At 36.5% G+C, this 19,862-nt stretch overlaps 1 protein-coding gene across 1 annotated transcript; it reads right to left on the reverse strand.

Annotated features, from left to right (window-relative positions):
* Positions 1 to 7,244: 7,244 nt before the first annotated feature.
* Positions 7,245 to 19,612, reverse strand: LOC106069036 (serpin B4-like). Its single transcript, XM_056005329.1, has 8 exons — positions 19,454 to 19,612; positions 18,540 to 18,669; positions 15,888 to 16,104; positions 14,694 to 14,779; positions 11,738 to 11,809; positions 11,255 to 11,402; positions 9,174 to 9,362; positions 7,245 to 7,711 (listed from the first exon to the last, which is right to left on the reverse strand). Exons 1-8 carry the CDS (start codon positions 19,606 to 19,608, stop codon positions 7,491 to 7,493), a joined length of 1,218 nt encoding a protein of 405 aa, XP_055861304.1. The 5' UTR covers positions 19,609 to 19,612; the 3' UTR covers positions 7,245 to 7,490.
* Between the last annotated feature and the right edge of the window lie 250 nt (positions 19,613 to 19,862).

A 19,862-nucleotide genomic window follows, 5' to 3' on the forward strand; every position in this document is an offset into this window, starting at 1 on the left:
AAGCCAACACCGATCAACAACGGGGGGGGGGGGGGGGGGGGGGGGGGGCGGCGAAAAAAAATGTTCAAACCCCTCGCCGACTTGAGCGGAAACCTCATCTTCAATTCTACCTCTAGGACCCGGGGTCGGCAACCTGCGGCTCGCGAGCCACATGCGGTTCTTTGGATGTGAAGCTGCGGCTCTTTAGTTCCATACACAAATAGTATTTATTGTATCGAAACATTTTTTAAAATAGTTCTGAATCTTGTAACGAAGATTAGGCACCGATTCTATCTCTCGTCACTTACTCGTCGTACTCGCTTTTCACCACACCCCTTCCCCGTTACACACGTCGTCACTGTTGTCTGTCCGTCGGAAGCTCTCGAATGACGCCGTCGTCGGATGTTTCTATGTAGGTTTTAATTCGATTTGACTCAAGAAAAATTGGCATCTTAACCACGTGCTTTGACTGTGCGTATAGTTTGTTTTTGTAGTACCATGTAGTTTGTTTAGTTTGTAAATGAGTTAGAAGCGAATTATCTTCTCAAAGTTAGAAGCAATCTGACTACAAGTAATGCTATTCTGGCAAGCTTTGAAGCACCACTAGAAATCGCACCAAAAAGAAAACCATTTACGATGATGAGTGTGTCAAAGACTGCTTCCTACATGTATCTGAAGAACTGCTTCATGATTTCAATAAACAAAACAGAAATATTAAAAAAAAAAATCAAAGATTTGCCATTATCCGCTGAAACAGTATAAGACAGTATAGCTAAAATGTCTTCAAATGTAACATATTTGCAGATGGAAGATATTCAACTTTTTTTCTGCCTTATCACTTGCTATAGATTAGTATTGACAAGGCACAAAGTTGCCCATTTTTGTCAGGTATATGTCTTCCCAAGGTCTAAAAGGAACTTCTAGGATTGCTACAGCTTTCGTGACAAACTAGAATGGAACATACCTTGAAATACCTTGAAGACAATACGATTGATTTAAATAAAATCATTTAAATATCAACTGACAGAATATGACAGGGAAAAATAAAAGAGCAACAACAATTTGTGGGAGCTAAATAAACCAAGAAATTCTTACGTTTCACTGAATAATGCACCAAGAAATACTTTGTGCCCAAAACGATTCCAACCTAAATAGATGAGGTCATGAATTTGGTAATCAAGACTGTTAACAGCATCTTGTCAAAAGCACTCTACCACTTCAACGAAATGGAGACTCTTCCCAATAAAAATGCTATGACTTTCCAAAGGTAAGGTCTTGAAACGTTTTGTTTTGTGCTTGAACGAAATAAATACATTGCTAAATGAAAAAAGGCATTTATCACACCAAATTAGAAAACGACAAATATTTGCAAAAATTTTGCTTTATGATTGATACAACAGAGAAATTAAATGAGCTGAAACTAAAAACTGCAATGAAAGGAAAACTCATCCTATGTGTTTTGAAGACAAATTTATTCTTTTTGCATAACATATTCAAAGCGGTCAATTACTTCATTTTGAATGTCTAAAGCAGTATCGCGATAAAATAAGAAGAATTTCTTGACAGATTTGAGCTATTCGAAACCAACAATACTATTCTAGCATTCCTAGTACACCATCTCAACAGTTGGAGATCCAGAAATGTATATATGTAACGCAACAATAGTGGACAACTTTAAGGAATGCCGCTAGTTGATTAAGCGCATGGAATAATCTTCAAGATTGCTACAGTGAGTTGAAGAAGTTAGCATTTGGAGTGCTGACTATATATCGATCGACTTATTCGTGCGAGCAAGCGTTCTCTTGTATGAATATAATTAAAAGTAATGTAAGAAGCCAACTAACAATTGAGCATTTAGAGTCGTGTTTGAAACATAAAAAAAACAACAACAAAAAAAAAAAACAACTAGTTACCGTATGAGCCAAATGTATCCAAAATTCTAAAACCATGCAAAGCTAATGCCCTCATTGAATTTGTTTGCTTAATTGAAGTACAAGTTAATGTAAATAATCGTTTAACTTCTTTAGTTGTTACCGAAATAAAAAATAATAAAATAATAATCTAATAATGCCATATATGTATATATTATATAATTTGTTGTGAAAAACACTAGTTATATATTTTAAAAAATCATTGGTGAGAACTAAAGTTGACAAGAAAAAACTTTGCGGCTCTTTAAAAACTTTGAAATTATGTAAATTGTAATTTTTGGCTCTTCCGACTCAAAAGGTTGCCGACCCCTGCTCTAGGAAGAACTTTTAACTATACTTTTGAGACCCCATAAGCAACATAATTTCTGAAAAAACAACTTTTTAGTAAAAATTTCATGATGTTAATTTGGTTTCTATCATTTCTATACACAGTGTTAAATTAAAGACGGTGAAATGAAAAATAAACCTAAAAAGTGTGACTAAGTTTCTTTTCGCTTTTACTACATTCTAAAAAACAACAACAAAAAAAAAAAAAAAAACCTCACGGACCTCACTGTGTGAGCCTACATCGCTACAGCTTCTAAAAGGGGGCTCGAATGAAAATGTTGTTATCTAGGGAGTCGCCACCAGGGAATGTGAGAAACACTGCCTTACTATGTTTTATTTCAAGTCATTGTTTAAGTGACTTGTACTTTGGATTATATACTTTGTATTAAACTCATGAAAAATATTCAGCTCTGAGTTGCTTCATTTGTTGGATAAATTTGTAGGCAACTCTGAATCAGTGTAAGTCAGAGGATTGTGGATACAATGCACATTTCGCCAAAATACAACCGTGATAATTATTATGGAAATTTACAGAACATTGAAAAAGTTCCACTGTCAATGGCTTTTGTATTTCAAGCTTTTTTTATTACTATCATACCGTAATCTACAATAACAAATAAGTGAACATATCCCCGTTCAGACCATGTAACACTGTTGAGCAAAGTTATCGAGAAATAGTATATAGATCATGATCATTTCCGCTGTTCATTGTAATATACCGCCGCAGCTCATCCATTATAATCTTTGCAAATGCAGGAGCATGAGCTAGTAGTCAGAACGAGATAAGTTTTAATTGTTTATCACAAAGACCCAAGATGTCAGATTTCTGTAGGCACGTATATCCAAAATTGTTCCTAGCGCTTGGTTCATAGTTGTACTTGAAGGAATGGTCTACAAATAAAATGGATTTAAATCAAAGGCCACTTTTGGAACACTGTCCAGCTCAGTCTTAATGGAATTATTTCTTAGAGAAAAAAAAAGGGGGGGGGGGCGGAAATTTTTTATTTCGCACGCAGGCGGCCACAACCCTCGCGACGGCCCTGATATATATATATATATATATATATATATATATATATATATATATATATATGCAAATAATAAAAAGGTCATCTGTTTTCCATGTCTGACGATTATCGAGGATAATGTTGCCAGCGCAACGACCAACCGCTTTTACTTTACCAAACTTATGTAACTTATGTCAAGTACCCTTTAGAGTTGAATGGACTTGGAAGTGACCTAACCTAAAAATCTTGATTTTGAAAATTCCAGTCTTCCCCGAGATTCGAACCCAAGACCATTTGGTATAGACGCAAATCATTTTACCACTCAGCCTTCTCACAGAAAAAAAAAACGGATATAAATTTCTACTTTTAAAGTAATCTGAAATAATCATGCTCGAAATAACAGAACTCGTGGTCAAATACAGATTGATATTAAAGCCAAATAGACTGTATTCAAATGTAAGAGCCAACTAGCCTGTGGTCAAATGCAAGAGCCAACTAGCCTGTGGCGCCAACTAGCCTACGTATTTGAGTATTAAATTTATCTTTGTTAGACTTACTTAGACTTAAATCCTCCCGCTTCGTTCTGCGCATTGGGCGGCAAGCTGCCTTCACAAAGATCTGTCACTGGCAATGTCTGAAGTCTCCTCCCACCTGGTGTCCACTGTTCTGAGGTCCTCCATGAAGGTGTGGCGCCAAGTTATACGAGGACGTCCGTGTTTGCGCTTTCCTCGTATTGGCCTCCATTTCATCGCAACTGTTGGTGTGCGTAATTCATTTTGTCGTAGAACATGTCCCGCAAACCTCATGCGACGCTCTGTCACAACCTCACTAAGTGTGCGACTCCCAGTTCGGCATAGGATTTCCTTGTTTGAGATCCGATCTGTGTAACTGATTCCCAAAATCCGTCTCAGCCATTTTTGTTGAGCCACATTTAGTTTTTTTCTCAATTTTGGAAGAGGACTTCCATGTCTCACATGCATATGTTGCTGTTGGGATGACGATTGTGTTAAGAAGGTGTATTTTTGTCTCAAGTCCAATGACTTGACTTCTCCAAATTTTCTTTCCTTTTTTTATTTTAAGAGTAATATAAAACAGATGTTTCTTATATTCAAAAGTCGTATAGATTTTTAAATACGATGATTACATCTAAGTATACATCAACCGAAATAAATGAACACGTTTTTTAACCCTTTCTCTCCTAATTGACGATACCAGAGTTGACTTGACACCCTGAAATTAAATATTAACTCTATCTCTCCGTAATTATTTTCCATGTTCAGATGGAAGTATTCATTTTTCTTATTTGTATTTCACTAGCCTGTTAGGGTTAAACTTCAATAATGGTTCTCTTTTAATCTGAAAATGTTGTAATTGGAATAGATGATTGCATGCCCTTTTTATATAAAACAAATTAAAGTTTACAAACCCCAAAATTAAGTTAATTAATGGGAGAGAAAGAGTTAATTTTTGGTTTTATAATTAAATCTAAATAAATGTGTGTAAAAAGAGAATGCAAGCCTATTTAATTCTATACCAAATATAACATTTTCTAATGACAATCAGCAAAGTTATTATGAGTTTTATCATAACAGGATAGTGAAATACAAATGAGCAAAATGAATAATTTCATTGACACATGGGAAAATAATTGCGGAGAGAAAGAGTTAAGCCTAGCGGTAGTTGTTTTTTTTTTTTTAAAGTCTCTCTTGCCTAATATGCATGGCTCGAGAGTGTCCTTCCGGTTGACTCTGTTTTGTCTGAAATGTCATTTTCTTTTACATTATTGTATCAGGATTCCCTACTAGCTTATTCCTAGGATCTTTGCATACAATCAGAAGGTCATTAATATTTGCACTAATCAAGACCTGATTTTAAGTAGTAGAAACATCTTTCTAAAAATTTTAATTCCTTTTTGTTAAACCCGGACAAAATCTACATATTTCGTTTCTCGTAATGAATATCTCATTTGGTTTTCTTAAAGTGATAGATTGAATTTCAGATCCGTATAGCTGTAGAGAACTGAGTGGCCTAGAGATTGCAGTCTCATTTATCTTTTATGTTTTCGTTAAAGCGCATTCATGTTCAGTTGGACATCCGGGAAGTCGGTACGTTTGTTGCTGGACTCTACGTTAAACTGTAGCCTACTAAGTGGGATGTTTATAGAGTTAAAAGTCATAGTTTAAAAAAAAAAAAAAAAAAAAAAGTGGACACATTTTAATACGTAAACTTATTGGTTTGCATTGAGTTAACATTTTGTTATTATTGTTGTTGTTTTTAGAAACGCGCATTAGACTACTTGTGAAGAAACAAGTCCTTTTAAGTATAAACTGTCTTTTATTGTGAAGCATTCAAACAAAACATATTTACAAGGCTAACATTATCGACAGATAACCAACTCCACTAGATGACTTTCTTCTGCATATTTTCAACACACTCGTCACTTCACACAAGTCCCGTAACTCTCCGATACCCAAAACTTGACCGTGTGTGACGGTTGACCACACATAGTGACTATTAGTGACCGTGTCGCAACACTACTTCAGATGGTTCATTACTTTGCATTAGAAAACGTTTGAATATGACGTAACGCCAAAAAAATCACCTTTCTTAACCCTTATGCCCCCTTTGTAAGAAATCGTAACAAGACTCAATCCCCCAATCCCACCGGTAGAGTAACATAAGAAAATTTTAATTTTACAAAAGGCATATTTATTATCATTTTTCCAATCAAATTTTTCATCATGGTATCGATAGAAATGATGGAAAAAGTATCGACTTTTGGCACTTTGATGACGTTTTCAGTTGTTTTTTTTTTACTGTACATTTACATCAGGCGTCCGACGGAAAACCCCTGAAGTAGTTTGTCATTAATGTTGTTTTTAAACAAGTGATATTGGCTTTCCACGACAGTCGGACGTATGAAAACTAGGACCCGCGAAAGACAAGGGGCCTGTTATTTCATTTAAATATTTTTTTTGTTTTGTTACGTTACAAATCTTCAAACTCCTCCCTCCCTTGTAGCAAATCTTCAAACTCCTCCTCCCTCCCTTGAAACAAATCTTCAAACTCCTCCTCCCTCCCTTGTAACAAATCTTCAAACTCCTCCTCCCTCCCTTGAAACAAATCTTCAAACTCCTCCTCCCTCCCTTGTAACAAATCTTCAAACTCCTCCTCCCTCCCTTGAAACAAATCTTCAAACTCCTCCTCCCTCCCTTGAAACAAGTCTTCAAACTCCTCCTCCCTCCCTTGTAACAAATCTTCAAACTCCTCCTCCCTCCCTTGAAACAAATCTTCAAACTCCTCCTCCCTCCCTTGTAACAAATCTTCAAACTCCTCCTCCCTCCCTTGTAACAAATCTTCAAACTCCTCCTCCCTCCCTTGTAACAAATCTTCAAACTCCTCCTCCCTCCCTTGTAACAAATCTTCAAACTCCTCCTCTCTCCCTTGTAACAAATCTTCAAGCTCAACTTGAATCAGGATTCCAATGCAAGTCCAACGGATACAACATATTTACCGTCATTGAAACATTCTATTCTTTGCATTTCTTTTTTCTATTAACAATTAATGATTCTTGGTATGACAAAGTAGAAAACACCAAACTGTGGGAGATGAGTGGACAGAAAAATATAGAAGTGCAGATCTTAGAGAGGAAGTGGAGAAGGATTGGTCACACCCTTAGAAAAGATACCAGCACCAGAGCTAGGCAGGCCATAGAGTGGAACCCCCAGGGAACAAGACGCAGAGGAAGACCAAAAAGAACATGGCGACGCAGTGTACTTGAAGAAGCAGAGAAGACCGGGAAGAGCTGGGACACCATCAAAAAGCTAGCAAGAGACCGTGGAGAGTGGCGTGTTTATGTCGAGGCCCTATGTTCCATGAGGAACTCAAAGGAATGATGATGATGATGATGAATTAATGATTCTACTAACACAAAAATTGCAATTAAACTATACTAGAATTGTTATAATTTATTTTTTTTTTGTGTGGTTGTGTGTCAGAAAGTGAATGAATACAGAAATATATGTTTCTATCTCTATACATTTTGTTTATTTAGGTCTAAACTTTGACTTAAATTTTAATATAGAAATAATAAAATATAAAACTTTTCTGGTTCTAGTCATTAATATAAAAAATGAAAAAAAAATGTGTAAAAAAAATTTGTTATCGCATAACTTTTACAAAATATATTTTCTAACAGGTTCAGAAGTTAAATAGATTTTAAAACGTAAATTTTCTGGACAATAGTTCAGCCAGAGAATTTCCCTTGGAAGAGAATCTGTCCAGTTACATTATCTCTCAGGAAGTATACAAAGGGATGGTCAGCGATGAAACTTGCTGTCTTTGGCTTGTAGAGTTGATCTTTACCTTCCCCGACAACAGCAACGAAGCTAGTTGTAGAAGCCATGTTCCCCATTTCCTGTAAGTCTATCACAGCCCTGTGGAGAACTTGGCCAATATGGACTTGAGCTGTTATGAAATAGGAATTTCTTACATTTTCTGACAGAGAGAGAACAAACTGTAATAATAAATGGCTCTGAACCAACACCAATAACAGTAACCTCAGGTGTACCTCAAGGAACAGTCTTGGGTCCACTACTATTTTTAATTTACATAAAAGATTGACCAAAGTGCATTAGTTCAGGAACAAAAGTCAGATTATTTTCAGGCGATTGCATAATATATAGAACAATAAAAACAAGACAAGACACAGAAATTTTACAAAGAGAATTAGATGAATTACAGAAATTGGAGCATGTCTTTTCACCCAGAAAAATGTCAGTTATTAAGAGAAACAAAACAAAAAATAAAACAAATTAATTACCCTTATCTTATACATGGTAAACCAGTAATACAGACTACAAATGTAAAATACCTAGGTGTTACAATAAATGAAAAACTGTCATGGAATCCACATATTGATGAAACTATAAAAAAAAAAACGAAGCATTTGGGTTTATTAAAAGAAATTTCTATAAATCAAATAAGAACATAATAATAAAATGTTATTTAACCTTGGTTAGGCCAATAATAGAATATGCATCCTCCGTTAGGGACCCCTCAACTCAAGAAAACATTAAGAAACTGGAACAGACACAAAATAGAGCAGTGAGATTCATAACAAACAAATATTTACATTTGACTAGAGTAACACCTTTAATAAAATCACTAAATTTAGAAAGCCTTCAGGACAGAAGACTCAAAAGTAAAGTAGCAATTATACATAAAACACTGAACCATAATCTTCAAATACAAAAACAAAATTTAATAAAACACTCAGAAAGACACAAAGATATAGGCACATTCCTTGTCCCATATGCTAGGACAAATTTGTACAAATGCTCCTTCTTCCCTAGCGCTATTAGAGCATGGAATGGGTTGCCTGAGCTAGCCAGGAAAACCAGTGACTTGGCAGAATTAAAGTCATGACTAGATGCATGACGGGTAGGACGTAATCGTCTTCTTTTTTGAAATGACATCAGTGTTATAAGTAATTTTTTCATATTATCTAATGAACTGCCGCGCTGTGCCAATGTCATACAACATTTAACTAAAATAATTTTTTTTTAAGGAAATGTTTTCTTTTTCATAGAGGCTTTGAATAAGAGATTGACCCGCTACAAAACAATAAGATCAATTAGACAATCATTATATGTCATCAGTTAGGCCAGGTTCACATCTAACTTCACCTTAACTTATCCCTTGTTCTGCTGGGGCATCACTCAAGATCAGTCAGCCTTCTTTCTCCATTCTTCTCTGTCATTTGCCTTTAATAGAATTTCATTCGGATATTCTTTCTGAAAATATTGAAATCTACCTTTTTACATGCCTTGGTTGACCACTTCGGGGGCTGGTTTTGAGTTTGTGTTTCGACACAAACTGTCTTTGTAACCTTGTTAAATTTATTTATATTACTTTGTTTTGCACTTACCTATGTGTGAAAGTCCTGTAAAATTCGCCTCCATTCGACTGAACGCTTTGACCATCCCCATTTCTTGGAGTGGAGTTTTCAGGGTCAGTGCGGTTTCTGTTCTGAACTTTGGAATGGCTAAGTCTACTAGGTGAAGGCTTAATCCAGAGAATAGACCTTCGACCTTGCTGGGCTGGGCTAAGAGGTATTCTGTCATACAACAGCACAACTTTCAATATATATATATATATATATATATATATATATATAATAAGGCTTGTCTTCGAGTCCGAAGATTAATGAGGAATACAGTATTTCCCGTGGCTGCGCAGCCCCAGTTGTGACCTGCATATTTTGCCACACCCAGGACAAGCATAACCATTGTCCCAGGTGGTCGATATATATATGTATACTGGAATTACATAAATTATGATAGTCGTACTTGTGACAATTTTTAGTGCATGCTTGTGATGACTTTATGATTATGATTGTGTTTACAATACAATGCGTATTATTCCTTTGTAGATATAAAAAAAAAGTAAAGTTCACCATTCAGACATTACAATCTATGGGGCGTATGTTAAGGACATCCATTTCTTCGGCCAACGGTTAACGAGGGTGTCATGTGGCCAGCACAACGACCAATCGCCTTTGCTTTCCTCAACTATAGTCAGAGTTAGAGTTGGGTGGTCTCAAGGGCGCCCAAAAAAACCCTGAAATTCAAAATCCCAAGTCTTCACCGAGATTCGAACCCAGGACTCCAGGTTTGGAAGCCAAGCTCTTAACCACTCAGCCAGCGCGTCCCCATTTTTGGCGGGGAAATTTAATATGACTATATACACTGAAGAAACTTCGAGACTTTTCTGTCTTTTAATAAACTCTTTTAAAACATTGATTCAATAATTCACAATACAGCACGAATTGACATATTTTCAGACAAAACCACTGAAGTATTAACCCCACAACGTAATAGCAATTAAATATACTGATAGAACTGAACAACTTGAGGTTTCCTTCTTCTGAACTGAAACTTCACTTTCATTAATAATCTTTCATTAATAATCTCAGAGATTATAGAATATACAATACCCTCTAGTTATTATGACTTATGGCCCCGCGACAACTGATGTAGAGTGTTAGTATGTATGTTATATATAGGTTATGCTATTAAGTATATAAGAGTAGTGTCCCTTGTTGGCTGTTGTTACCTTGAATGGCGTCCTGATAAGCAGCTAGAACCTAGCACAAGAGTTATGTGTTTAACCGTTTAATGTTACCAACAAAGAGTTCATAGGTTCCGTGAGGAGCTGAGACCAACCAGTGGTAAACTTTGACTCTAGAGTAAATGTCTAATATATAGAATATCTTATATGTAGAGAATATCTGACACAAACAAATTTGGATATTAAGAACTCTTGAGGTTATAAAGTAAAAAAAAGTAAAGTTCCCCATTCAGACCTTGTGGCCTATAGGTCATCTGTTTCTGTGGCCTACGGTTAACGAGGGTGTCATGTGGCCAGCACAACGACCAAACGCCTTTACTTTTCCACAACTAATATCAGGTACCTATTAGAGCTGGGTGGACTCAGATGCGCCAAATGATCCCGAAATTTAAAAAAAATCCCAGTCTTCACTAGGATTCAAAGCAAAGCGCTTTACCACTTAGCCACCGTTGAGGTTACAAAAGAGATCTTAAAACACTTCTACACTGAATTAGCTCACGAAGAAGGATTTTAAAGTAAACCTTTTTACATAGCTTCATAGAATACATGAACTTGACAAACTCATACGGGTAATTGTAAAGTACTGGGCCGAAAAATCTTATCTAGAAGGCTAAATATTATTTCTTCTATGATCCAACATTTTGTTGCTGGTGCTCTTTTGAAGTATGAACAGGTTATTGAGTCAAGAATAAAATATCAGGCCATCTGTTTCTGTGGCCTACGGTTAACGAGGATGTCATATGGCCAGCACAACGACCAAACGCTTTTAGTTTTCCACAACTAATGCTAGGTACCCTTTTAAAAAAATCCCAGGCTTCGAACCCGAGCGGATTATATAATGACTATACAAATATATGAGCAGTATGATGCTAAACTTACCTAGGTCAGTGATGCCGTCCAACTTGTGTGGTAGCACGATGTACAAACAAAACCTTTTTCCCTGAAAAGGGAGCACAACCACATCCACGCCATGGGCGACGTCTCTCTTGAATCGGATATTCTTTTCAGTGTTATGCATCATGTTCACCTGGCGAATTGACGTGTACGTATGATCTCATGGTTAACAGAATAGAAATTAGATTCCTTGGTGCATAGTAAAGCGTTAGTAAAACAATTAAACATTTAGTACAATAATCCGCTAATCAATAATTCCGTATCTTGTACACCGGATACACCAGAAAGCTAGCTATTTATGAATGAAAATCTCCAATACAATATTTTTTACCTTAAGCATCCGACAGGGGCCGCGTCTGAGTTTGTGTAATAACAAAAACTCTCTTTGTAATCTTGTGTTGTTGTTGTTGTTGTTTTTTTGCCACAAACTAACAATAAACTATTTTTGATAAATATCCTTTTACTAACTTGTATTACAGCTCCACTTGCTTGCTTAAAGTCCTGCTTCTTGGTAGATGATCTAGAGCAGTGGTCTTCAACCTATTTTGGCCTACCGCCCCCTTTTCGATTTTTTTCTTTAAAAAAATCCGCCAGCGCCCCCTCTGAGAAAAACACTTATAAAGAAGCGTGAGAAGGCCAATTTGAACAAAATATCATCTATTTATTAATTTTTATGCTGTCAATAACACTTATCCCTCTTATGAGACGACCGCATGCCAAAGGCGATTTTTGTGAACTCCTCGCCTATGACTGACGAGCTTTAAGAAGAACTGAGTTACAGAGGTGCCCCCTCCCCCGTGAGCGCTATAAAGATTTATTCAGGCGCCATTTCGCTCTCACTGGCATAGAGAAAAGTACCTGGCAGCATAACCTCTGAGAGAAACAGTTCGAGAGCTCTTACAAAAACTGCGGGACAAACATTTGATACTCAAAGAAAAGCCATTATTGAAGACGGAAAGAAAACTTAAATAGAACACCAGCATACAACGGCTTTGTCTGCATAAGTTTCGGGAAAATATGTAGGTCGCAGTTGGGTTTGCGTAGTTATGTGAAACACTGGACTCAGCCGTAATCTTCGGAATTAAAGTCAAAAACAGCCAATATAACCATTATACAAAAAATTATGTCAAATAATTTTCAGTGATTACACACAAAAATTAATTGTAAAGACTTTCTTTCAAATCCTAAGAATAGTCTCCGTTTAAATTTTTAAATATTAGGGCCACTGTTTTTTGGTTTAATTGTAAATTTAGTTTTATTTTTTAACATAAATATTATTATTGCTGAATTCACTACAAAATGAAATTAAGCTAATGGGAACCTTGTGCCTCCTGCAGTCTGACAATATTAGAAATTTCAAGCTTTAAATTAGCCAAAACACGGCGAAGGTCTCCTCTAGTGGCTATATCCAGTCTATTTCTTTGCTTATTCATTAAGTTTGTTAAGCACTGAATCTATGCTAACAATGTATGTTTACCGAAAAGCTAAAACAGAAGCCAATTTCGACCAGTTTTGGAATTTTACTGAAACATTTAAATGCAGCCACATCTCTGTTGTGCCTCCAGGGGCGTAGCTAGGAATATCCATCGTTTGGGGGCCAGGGGGCTTGGCATCTTTGGGAGCCGCTGCATTTTGCGTAATATTTAATTTAATTAATTAAAAAAGCACTAATTTGCCCCCCCCCTTGAATGGGGACCCGGGGGATTTTCAAATCCCCCTCCCCCCACCCTAGCTACGCTACTGTGTGCCGCCTATGTTTACATTCTTTTTACTGAAGACATAGTTTTGTAAATCTATTTTTTCATGCAACTCAATTTAAACATCAGTAACAGATGTTTAATAATTGTCATTTAAATATACATATTTTAAATTTTAGAAGCGAATCTTAATTTCTTCATAGAGCATATTATGTGAATTGCATAGATATCGGTGTCCTTGGGCAGTAATTCATTTGTCAACAAACAAGTTATGTGAGATTCTAAAACTCTGTAAAATAGATTTAATATCTCGATAAAAGAGAAAATGATATTATCAATAAAAGTTAATCTCTTTCCTAGCAGTCGGAGGTTCGCTTCATTCATTTGTGTTAGATGCCTTCCATGAAAAACATTTTTTTTAGCCTTCTTTAAGTCATCGCCAACTGTCGAATCTTCCCGTTTCTCAAAAACAAAAATTATTTAAGAGTTAAAAAAAAAAGAGCCATAACAATTAACAAACCCCTTTCGAAATCCAGCGAATTTCAGTTTACAACAAGAGTCTAACACCTTTTTCATCTTTTGTTTCACAAAACTGTTAAAAGATGAGATTTTAGGCATGGGTTTGTATTTTATTTACAGTTTTATAATTAGATTCAAATAAATAGAAATGAAATTGCGGGCTAAACTTTTCTTGTGTATCATAACTCACAAGGTGAATAGTGAATAGATTTGTTCTTTATTCTATATTACTTATAAAGTCATTGTAGCGTCCAACCACTGATGGTTTCCTATATGTCCTCCTAAGCTACATAACTAGACAATTTTGAAATAATATTTCATCTCTAACAGAAAAAAAGTCTTTTTGTGTTACATATGTTTTAAAATAAATTTAGTTTTAATCAATTTTTCAACAATATCAGAAGTATTTTAAAAAAAGCTATTCATTTTTCTAAGAAGCCATTAAAACATAGGCCTATCCTGCTTTGCCGTTTTTTGTTTTTAATATTGTTTTAATTGTAGATTTTTATAATTGTTCATGGATATTCTTAAATTATTTTTGGAAATCGCTATATGTTCGTGGAGCGGACTTGGTTTCATAACCTCATCTTAAAATGCCATCAAATTAGAACTTACTTTTTTTTTAGTGGCAATTCACTAAATCTCAAGAAAATATTACATGACATACCAGTGAGTTTTCGTAACAACATTTTAGCAATGTTTTTTTGTTTTTGAAAAGTTAAAATATTCTTTGAAATGTTACCTTTAATGTTTTTTTGCAATTAACATTTACATATCAATATATTAACATATGTAGATAAAATAAACTATAATCTAAAAGGCGTATTACCTTGTTTGTTTATCAAATCTTAAACGTTTATACGCGCCAGATCCAAGGACATTAATACTCTCGGATTACAGCAAAAGAGTAAGAATTTAAAAATAGAAAATGGGGTTCCGAACTCAATTTCTAACGCTGTTTCTGTTCTTAAATTAGAAGCAAGTTAACTATAATTTGTCTATATTTAGCTTCCCAGCTTTAATGTTGAAGAATTTTTAAATTTGTTTTGTTTCAGAGCACCTTTAGTTTCTTCTTTCCGCCTTTATGCCCAGCGCCCCCTTACCGCCCCATTTTGTGCCCAGCGCCCCCCTACCGCCCCTTTGGCTCTCAGCGCCCCCCAAAATCTCGAAAACGCCCCCTAGGGGGCGATATCGCCCCCGTTGAAGACCACTGATCTAGAGAAAACGTTCTGCCATGCTCCTCTGAACAAGACGGTGTTCACCAACACGAGGATTGTATCCCTTGACTGAGTTTCTACCAAAAAATAAACTCATTTTGTCAGAATTTAACAAAGCTTACAGAAATGCTCCCTACCTTCACTATAAAGGGTTTCAGCATGTTATTTCTCCCATAGCTAATCTCTGAAATTTAGCACAAACATTTCTTTAACTTGACAACATAAGAATTAATTAAAAAAAATGTGTTCATTAACTGTTGGAAATTATTATTTTTTGTTTGGTATCTTGAACAAGGGAAAGAAATCGTACTTGACAGATGTTTGTAAAATGTTTTATAATTTTCGGATGTTCCTTCAGAGTTGAAGATAATTACTTCCTAGTCCAAGCCTCCCGCAGGACGACGGGGGATGGGAGCGGGCAGGGTTTGAACCCGGGTCCATCGATGAATCTGAACGAGAGTCTAGCGTGCAAACCATACGACCAGGCAGCCATCCAGATGTAGTGGTATTAGCTGAATTAGACAGAGTGAGTTGATTTAAGCTTTTAAAAATATTTCCAATCGCACAGTTATGCTATGTTTAGGTCAATTATAGGTATAATTGCATGGCTGAATCAAACTAATTGATGTAAGTACACTTTCTATAAGCTTTGTTATTGTTGTTTTTTTCGAAAGTATTATTCTACGTTTTTCTTGTTAGATTATTCTACTTCAAAAGTTATGACGGTTAAACCAGAGCCTTTGACGGCTTAGCCAATTAGCTAATTCTTATTTTTCCAAAGTTATAAAAAAGTAAAAAAAAAAGTAAAGAAAAGAAAAAGGTAAACTAAAGTATATTAAAGAAAAAAGTAAAGTTATGTAAAGAAAAGAAAAACAAATAAAGTAAAGAAAGAAAAACAAATAAAGTAAAGAATAAATTAGATAAAGTAAAAAAAAAAGAAAAAAAAGTAAAAGTCTAGTACAGAAAAAAAGTATAGCAAAGTATATAGAGAGGATCATCATTGTTATAGGTCTACCTCACTTTAAATATTATTTTTTTAAATAATTTCCCCGCTATTTTAAGTAAGTAAATTTCCATTTTAATATTTTGGAACATAGTATGCACAATGCACAGAAATAAATATTGAAATAAACAAAAAGGAACTCGTTAAATCTTGACAATTTTTTTTGTCCCCTGATTCTTTACCTGGTTGCAGAAAATGTTGAATCCTGTTCTCTGTCTGAGCAGCGATGTAATCGTTGATTAATGTTTCAGCACCTCCGTTGGCAGAGAAATCAATGCTGGATGTTTTGGCGGAATAATCATTGGTGCTGTCTTCGATAAACTTAGGAGAAATCTGGTAGTCAGAACTCACGTACAGGCTGTTCCCAATATGGATCTTAATCCTATTTACATACGTGAGCTAAAACATGAAAAATAAAATAACATTAACTTCACAATATATTATATTAATCTCGTTTATATCGGAATTTATTTTGTTTTTTAAAATCTTATATTAACTCTGTCTGTCTGTATGTCTGTCCAGTCAAAAGTGTGTTCTCGTTATTTTCCCCACGCCCGGATCAAGCTGAAATTTCGCACAATTATTCATTGACATAGACAAGACTTAACTATTAGCACGAAGAAAACAAATGTTATGGGACCACCTGCTACCCTCAATCCTCATAGACGATAACAAGCTTGATGCCTTAGATGAATTCTGCTATCTGGGGTCCACAATTCAAGATGACCTGTCTCTAGAAGAGGAGATAAAAAAAAACGTATAGAGAAGGCTGCCTCGACCTTCGCTAGACTCAGGTCAAGAGCTTGGGAAAACCAGAAGCTCACTACAGTGAACAAAATGGAAGTTTACAAGGCATGCGTTATGAGTACACTGCTGTATGGAAGTGAATCATGGACCACCTACGCAAAGCAAGAGAGAAAACTGAACTCATTCCATTTGCGATGTCCCCGTAGGATCTTGAAAATCACATGGAAAAAAAAGTGTGCAAAACTGAGATCCTTGCGCGATCAGGTATTCCCAGCATCTTTACAGCCCTCAGACAACGCCGCTTGCGCTGGCTTGGATATGTTCGCCAGATGGAGGACAATCGCATCCCGAAAGTCATCCTCTACGGACAACTCGCGACTGGCACAAGAAAAACTGGTCGCCCCCACCTCCGTTACATAGATGTAATAAAACGTGACCTCAAATCAGTGAACATCAATACTGACCATTGGGAAGACTTAGCTCTAGATCGCACCAGATGGAGAGAGACAGTGACCAAGGGAGTTATGGTCAGCGAAAGAACATGGGCCTTGGCTCTGGAAGAGAAAAGTACAACGAGAAAAATGTCCAGCTCTTCTACCACTGAGGCGAAAGCCACCTTAACCTGCGATATTTGTGGACGGGAGTGTCTCTCCAAAATAGGGCTACACAGCCACATGAGGAAGTGTGCGAGATGAACCATAGTCGTTCTACGACTGTAGGAGGCCAACATAGACAAGACATGAATACATAAAAAAAAAAAGTAATAAACTTAACCTCAAATTGGTGTTTCAAAGCATTTTTACATAAATGCGTTCCTTATATATGCGAATTTAGACGTCCTGACGTAGGCCTACTTAATATCCCATTCATCGCGCGATTCTTTCATTTTAATAGCTAAATCTATCTCTATTAAAGAAACTTTTAACAAATCGAGTAAACCCTTTTCCATAGTATTTTATATTTGATATGAATGTATCGGCTTAACGGGTAAACCCATTTTCGCAAAACTACTTTTATTTTCGTGGCGAAAGAGAAACATTTTAAAGGAATATTAGCTAAGTTTGACACAGCACTTGGGACCAGGGCACGAACCAGTGGCCTCCGATACGGCAACACCACCTAGCAGTAACGCAGTACTAAGCAAGCCAACCTCTAGACCAGTTTCCCCCAACGGAACACTTCGCACATTCAGAGTACTTAGCGACACACAGTTCACGTAGTGGCTTATTAGTTCATCATTCCAGTAGTTCGAGGAACACCTGTTCAGGCATAACAGGAAGGTTCCGCGGAACACAGTTTGGGAAACACTGCTCTAAGCCATAGAAATGTCCAGAAAAAAAAATATTTCATCTAGCATTCATGTCATAACCATCCCGGTGATCAATGGTCACATGACCCGCCTAGCCCCACCCCACATCGTCACACCCGACTTCACCAACAATTGTAATCGACACAGAGCCGTTAAGCTTCGGTATTAGACAAACAATGACTGTTTATTAGTGCGTGTCTCTCTCAATGTCTCTCTCAATACAAACAAGTGGACAACATAAATACATTACACATAGAAGCTTGTACCAGGTCCGGTCTTAGATAAGTGGAGGCCCTAGGCGAAGTTAATTTGGTGGCTCCAAAATATATATTTTAAGCGAAAAGAAATTACGTAATTTTATTGTAAGCCTAGTGTACACTATCAATAGCATAGGGCACAGATTTTGATATTTCTTCTATAAAAAAATTGTTATGAATCCTGTGCTAGGCCCCCACCAATCGTAGCTCCTAGTTTGCCTATACCTAAGGCCGGCCCTGCTTGTACACACACACACACACACACACACACCCAGCATGGCTGCCTGGTCGTGCGGTTTGCGCGCTGGACTGTCGTTCAGATTTATCGACGGTCCCGGGTTCAAACCCTGCCCGCTCCCATCCCCCGTCATCCTGCGGGAGGCTAGGACTAGGAAGTAATTATCTTCAACTCTGAAGGAACATCCGAAACATGTAAAACATTTTACATTTTTACAGCAGCAGATATAGAGGCGATTGGAGACAGCTGATAGAGCGCTGTTTGGTAAGGTACGAGCTCAAACCTGCTGGATGAGTTCTCTATAAACTGTGTGCACTGAGTCGCCAAGAGATGAGATACCCAGAGTGGTCTCCATTTCAGTAGCAGTGTCTTCCCTTGCTCCGAGTAACATCATAGTTAGAGCCAAATGAATGCTGGTCACAGAGAAAAAAAAGCATTAATTTAATAACTAAGTTAGCTTTCTATAATTAGATTTGTTTGTAATTAGTTGATGTGTTGTTGTTTATTCTTGCTGGCTCTGAAAGCTTCTAACAAATTTTTAACTTGAATGTAAAACTGTTAGTGACTTTTAAGTTTCTCACATTTTTATTCACTTTTTAATTGTGTGAATTTTAAAATTGTTTCACTTTTAGGTCTCACGTTTTTTTTTTTACAAATCTTAATATCAACTCACTTTGTCTGTCTGTCTGTCTGTCTGGTAAAAAGATTTCTTACGTACGTTATTTCTCTCACACCCAATCTTAGATCAAGTTGAAATTTTGCACAGTTATTTATAGGCACAGGTGAGAGAGCTGGGCTTTTAGTTGGAGACAAACATTAATGAGCTGCTCAGAGAGCCGGACTGCCAAGTTGACAGAGTTGCTACTCCTCCTACAAAACCCCCATACACCCCAAAAGAACCCCATACACAACAACAGAACCCCATACACCCCAACAGAACCCCATACACCAGTTACATTGTCGTTATAACTCAAGAGGCGTAGTGGTGGGGGAACAAAGACACGATGCCCCGGACGCCACACTCAGGGTAGGCGTCACACGCATCCTCTATGTCTATGTCATGTTCATAGAAGATAAGGGGGGCACCATTAAAGTATCTTGCCCCGGGAGCATGTTTTTGCTCACTACGCCTCTGACACGAGTGATTGTAAACAAGACTTTCGGTCTAATTGTAATTTAGTCTAATTTTTACTCTACCTGAAAGGTGAATACACGATGGTTGATTCTTTGGCAGATAATTTCTGGTAAAGATTCTGAGAGAAAGATGAAGATGCCGCTGACAAGGACAACTGCTCTTGGACATCGGTGCTGGCCAGTTGGCCAGTGAGTAAGACCATTGCCCAGTACAACATCTTATAGGCTTAAAAGATTATATATTAAAAACTGTTCTAATTACAACTGTAACTAGTGTAGTAGTGAATTGCTGCTGTCAGAAAACAATGTTAAATATGCTCACCTTGCTGATTGGGTGAACTGGTATACAGCTATATCTGTGATTTATGTAAAGCTTATATTAAATTATTCCGTAGGTCTATCTTCTATACTTTATATTCTTACACTTCTATTTCTGTTCTCAAGTTAAAATTTGACACAATTATTTACTCTC

The sequence above is a fragment of the Biomphalaria glabrata genome, chromosome 12 (genome assembly GCF_947242115.1).
Source record: "Biomphalaria glabrata chromosome 12, xgBioGlab47.1, whole genome shotgun sequence".
In the NCBI taxonomy this organism is placed as follows: domain Eukaryota; kingdom Metazoa; phylum Mollusca; class Gastropoda; family Planorbidae; genus Biomphalaria; species Biomphalaria glabrata.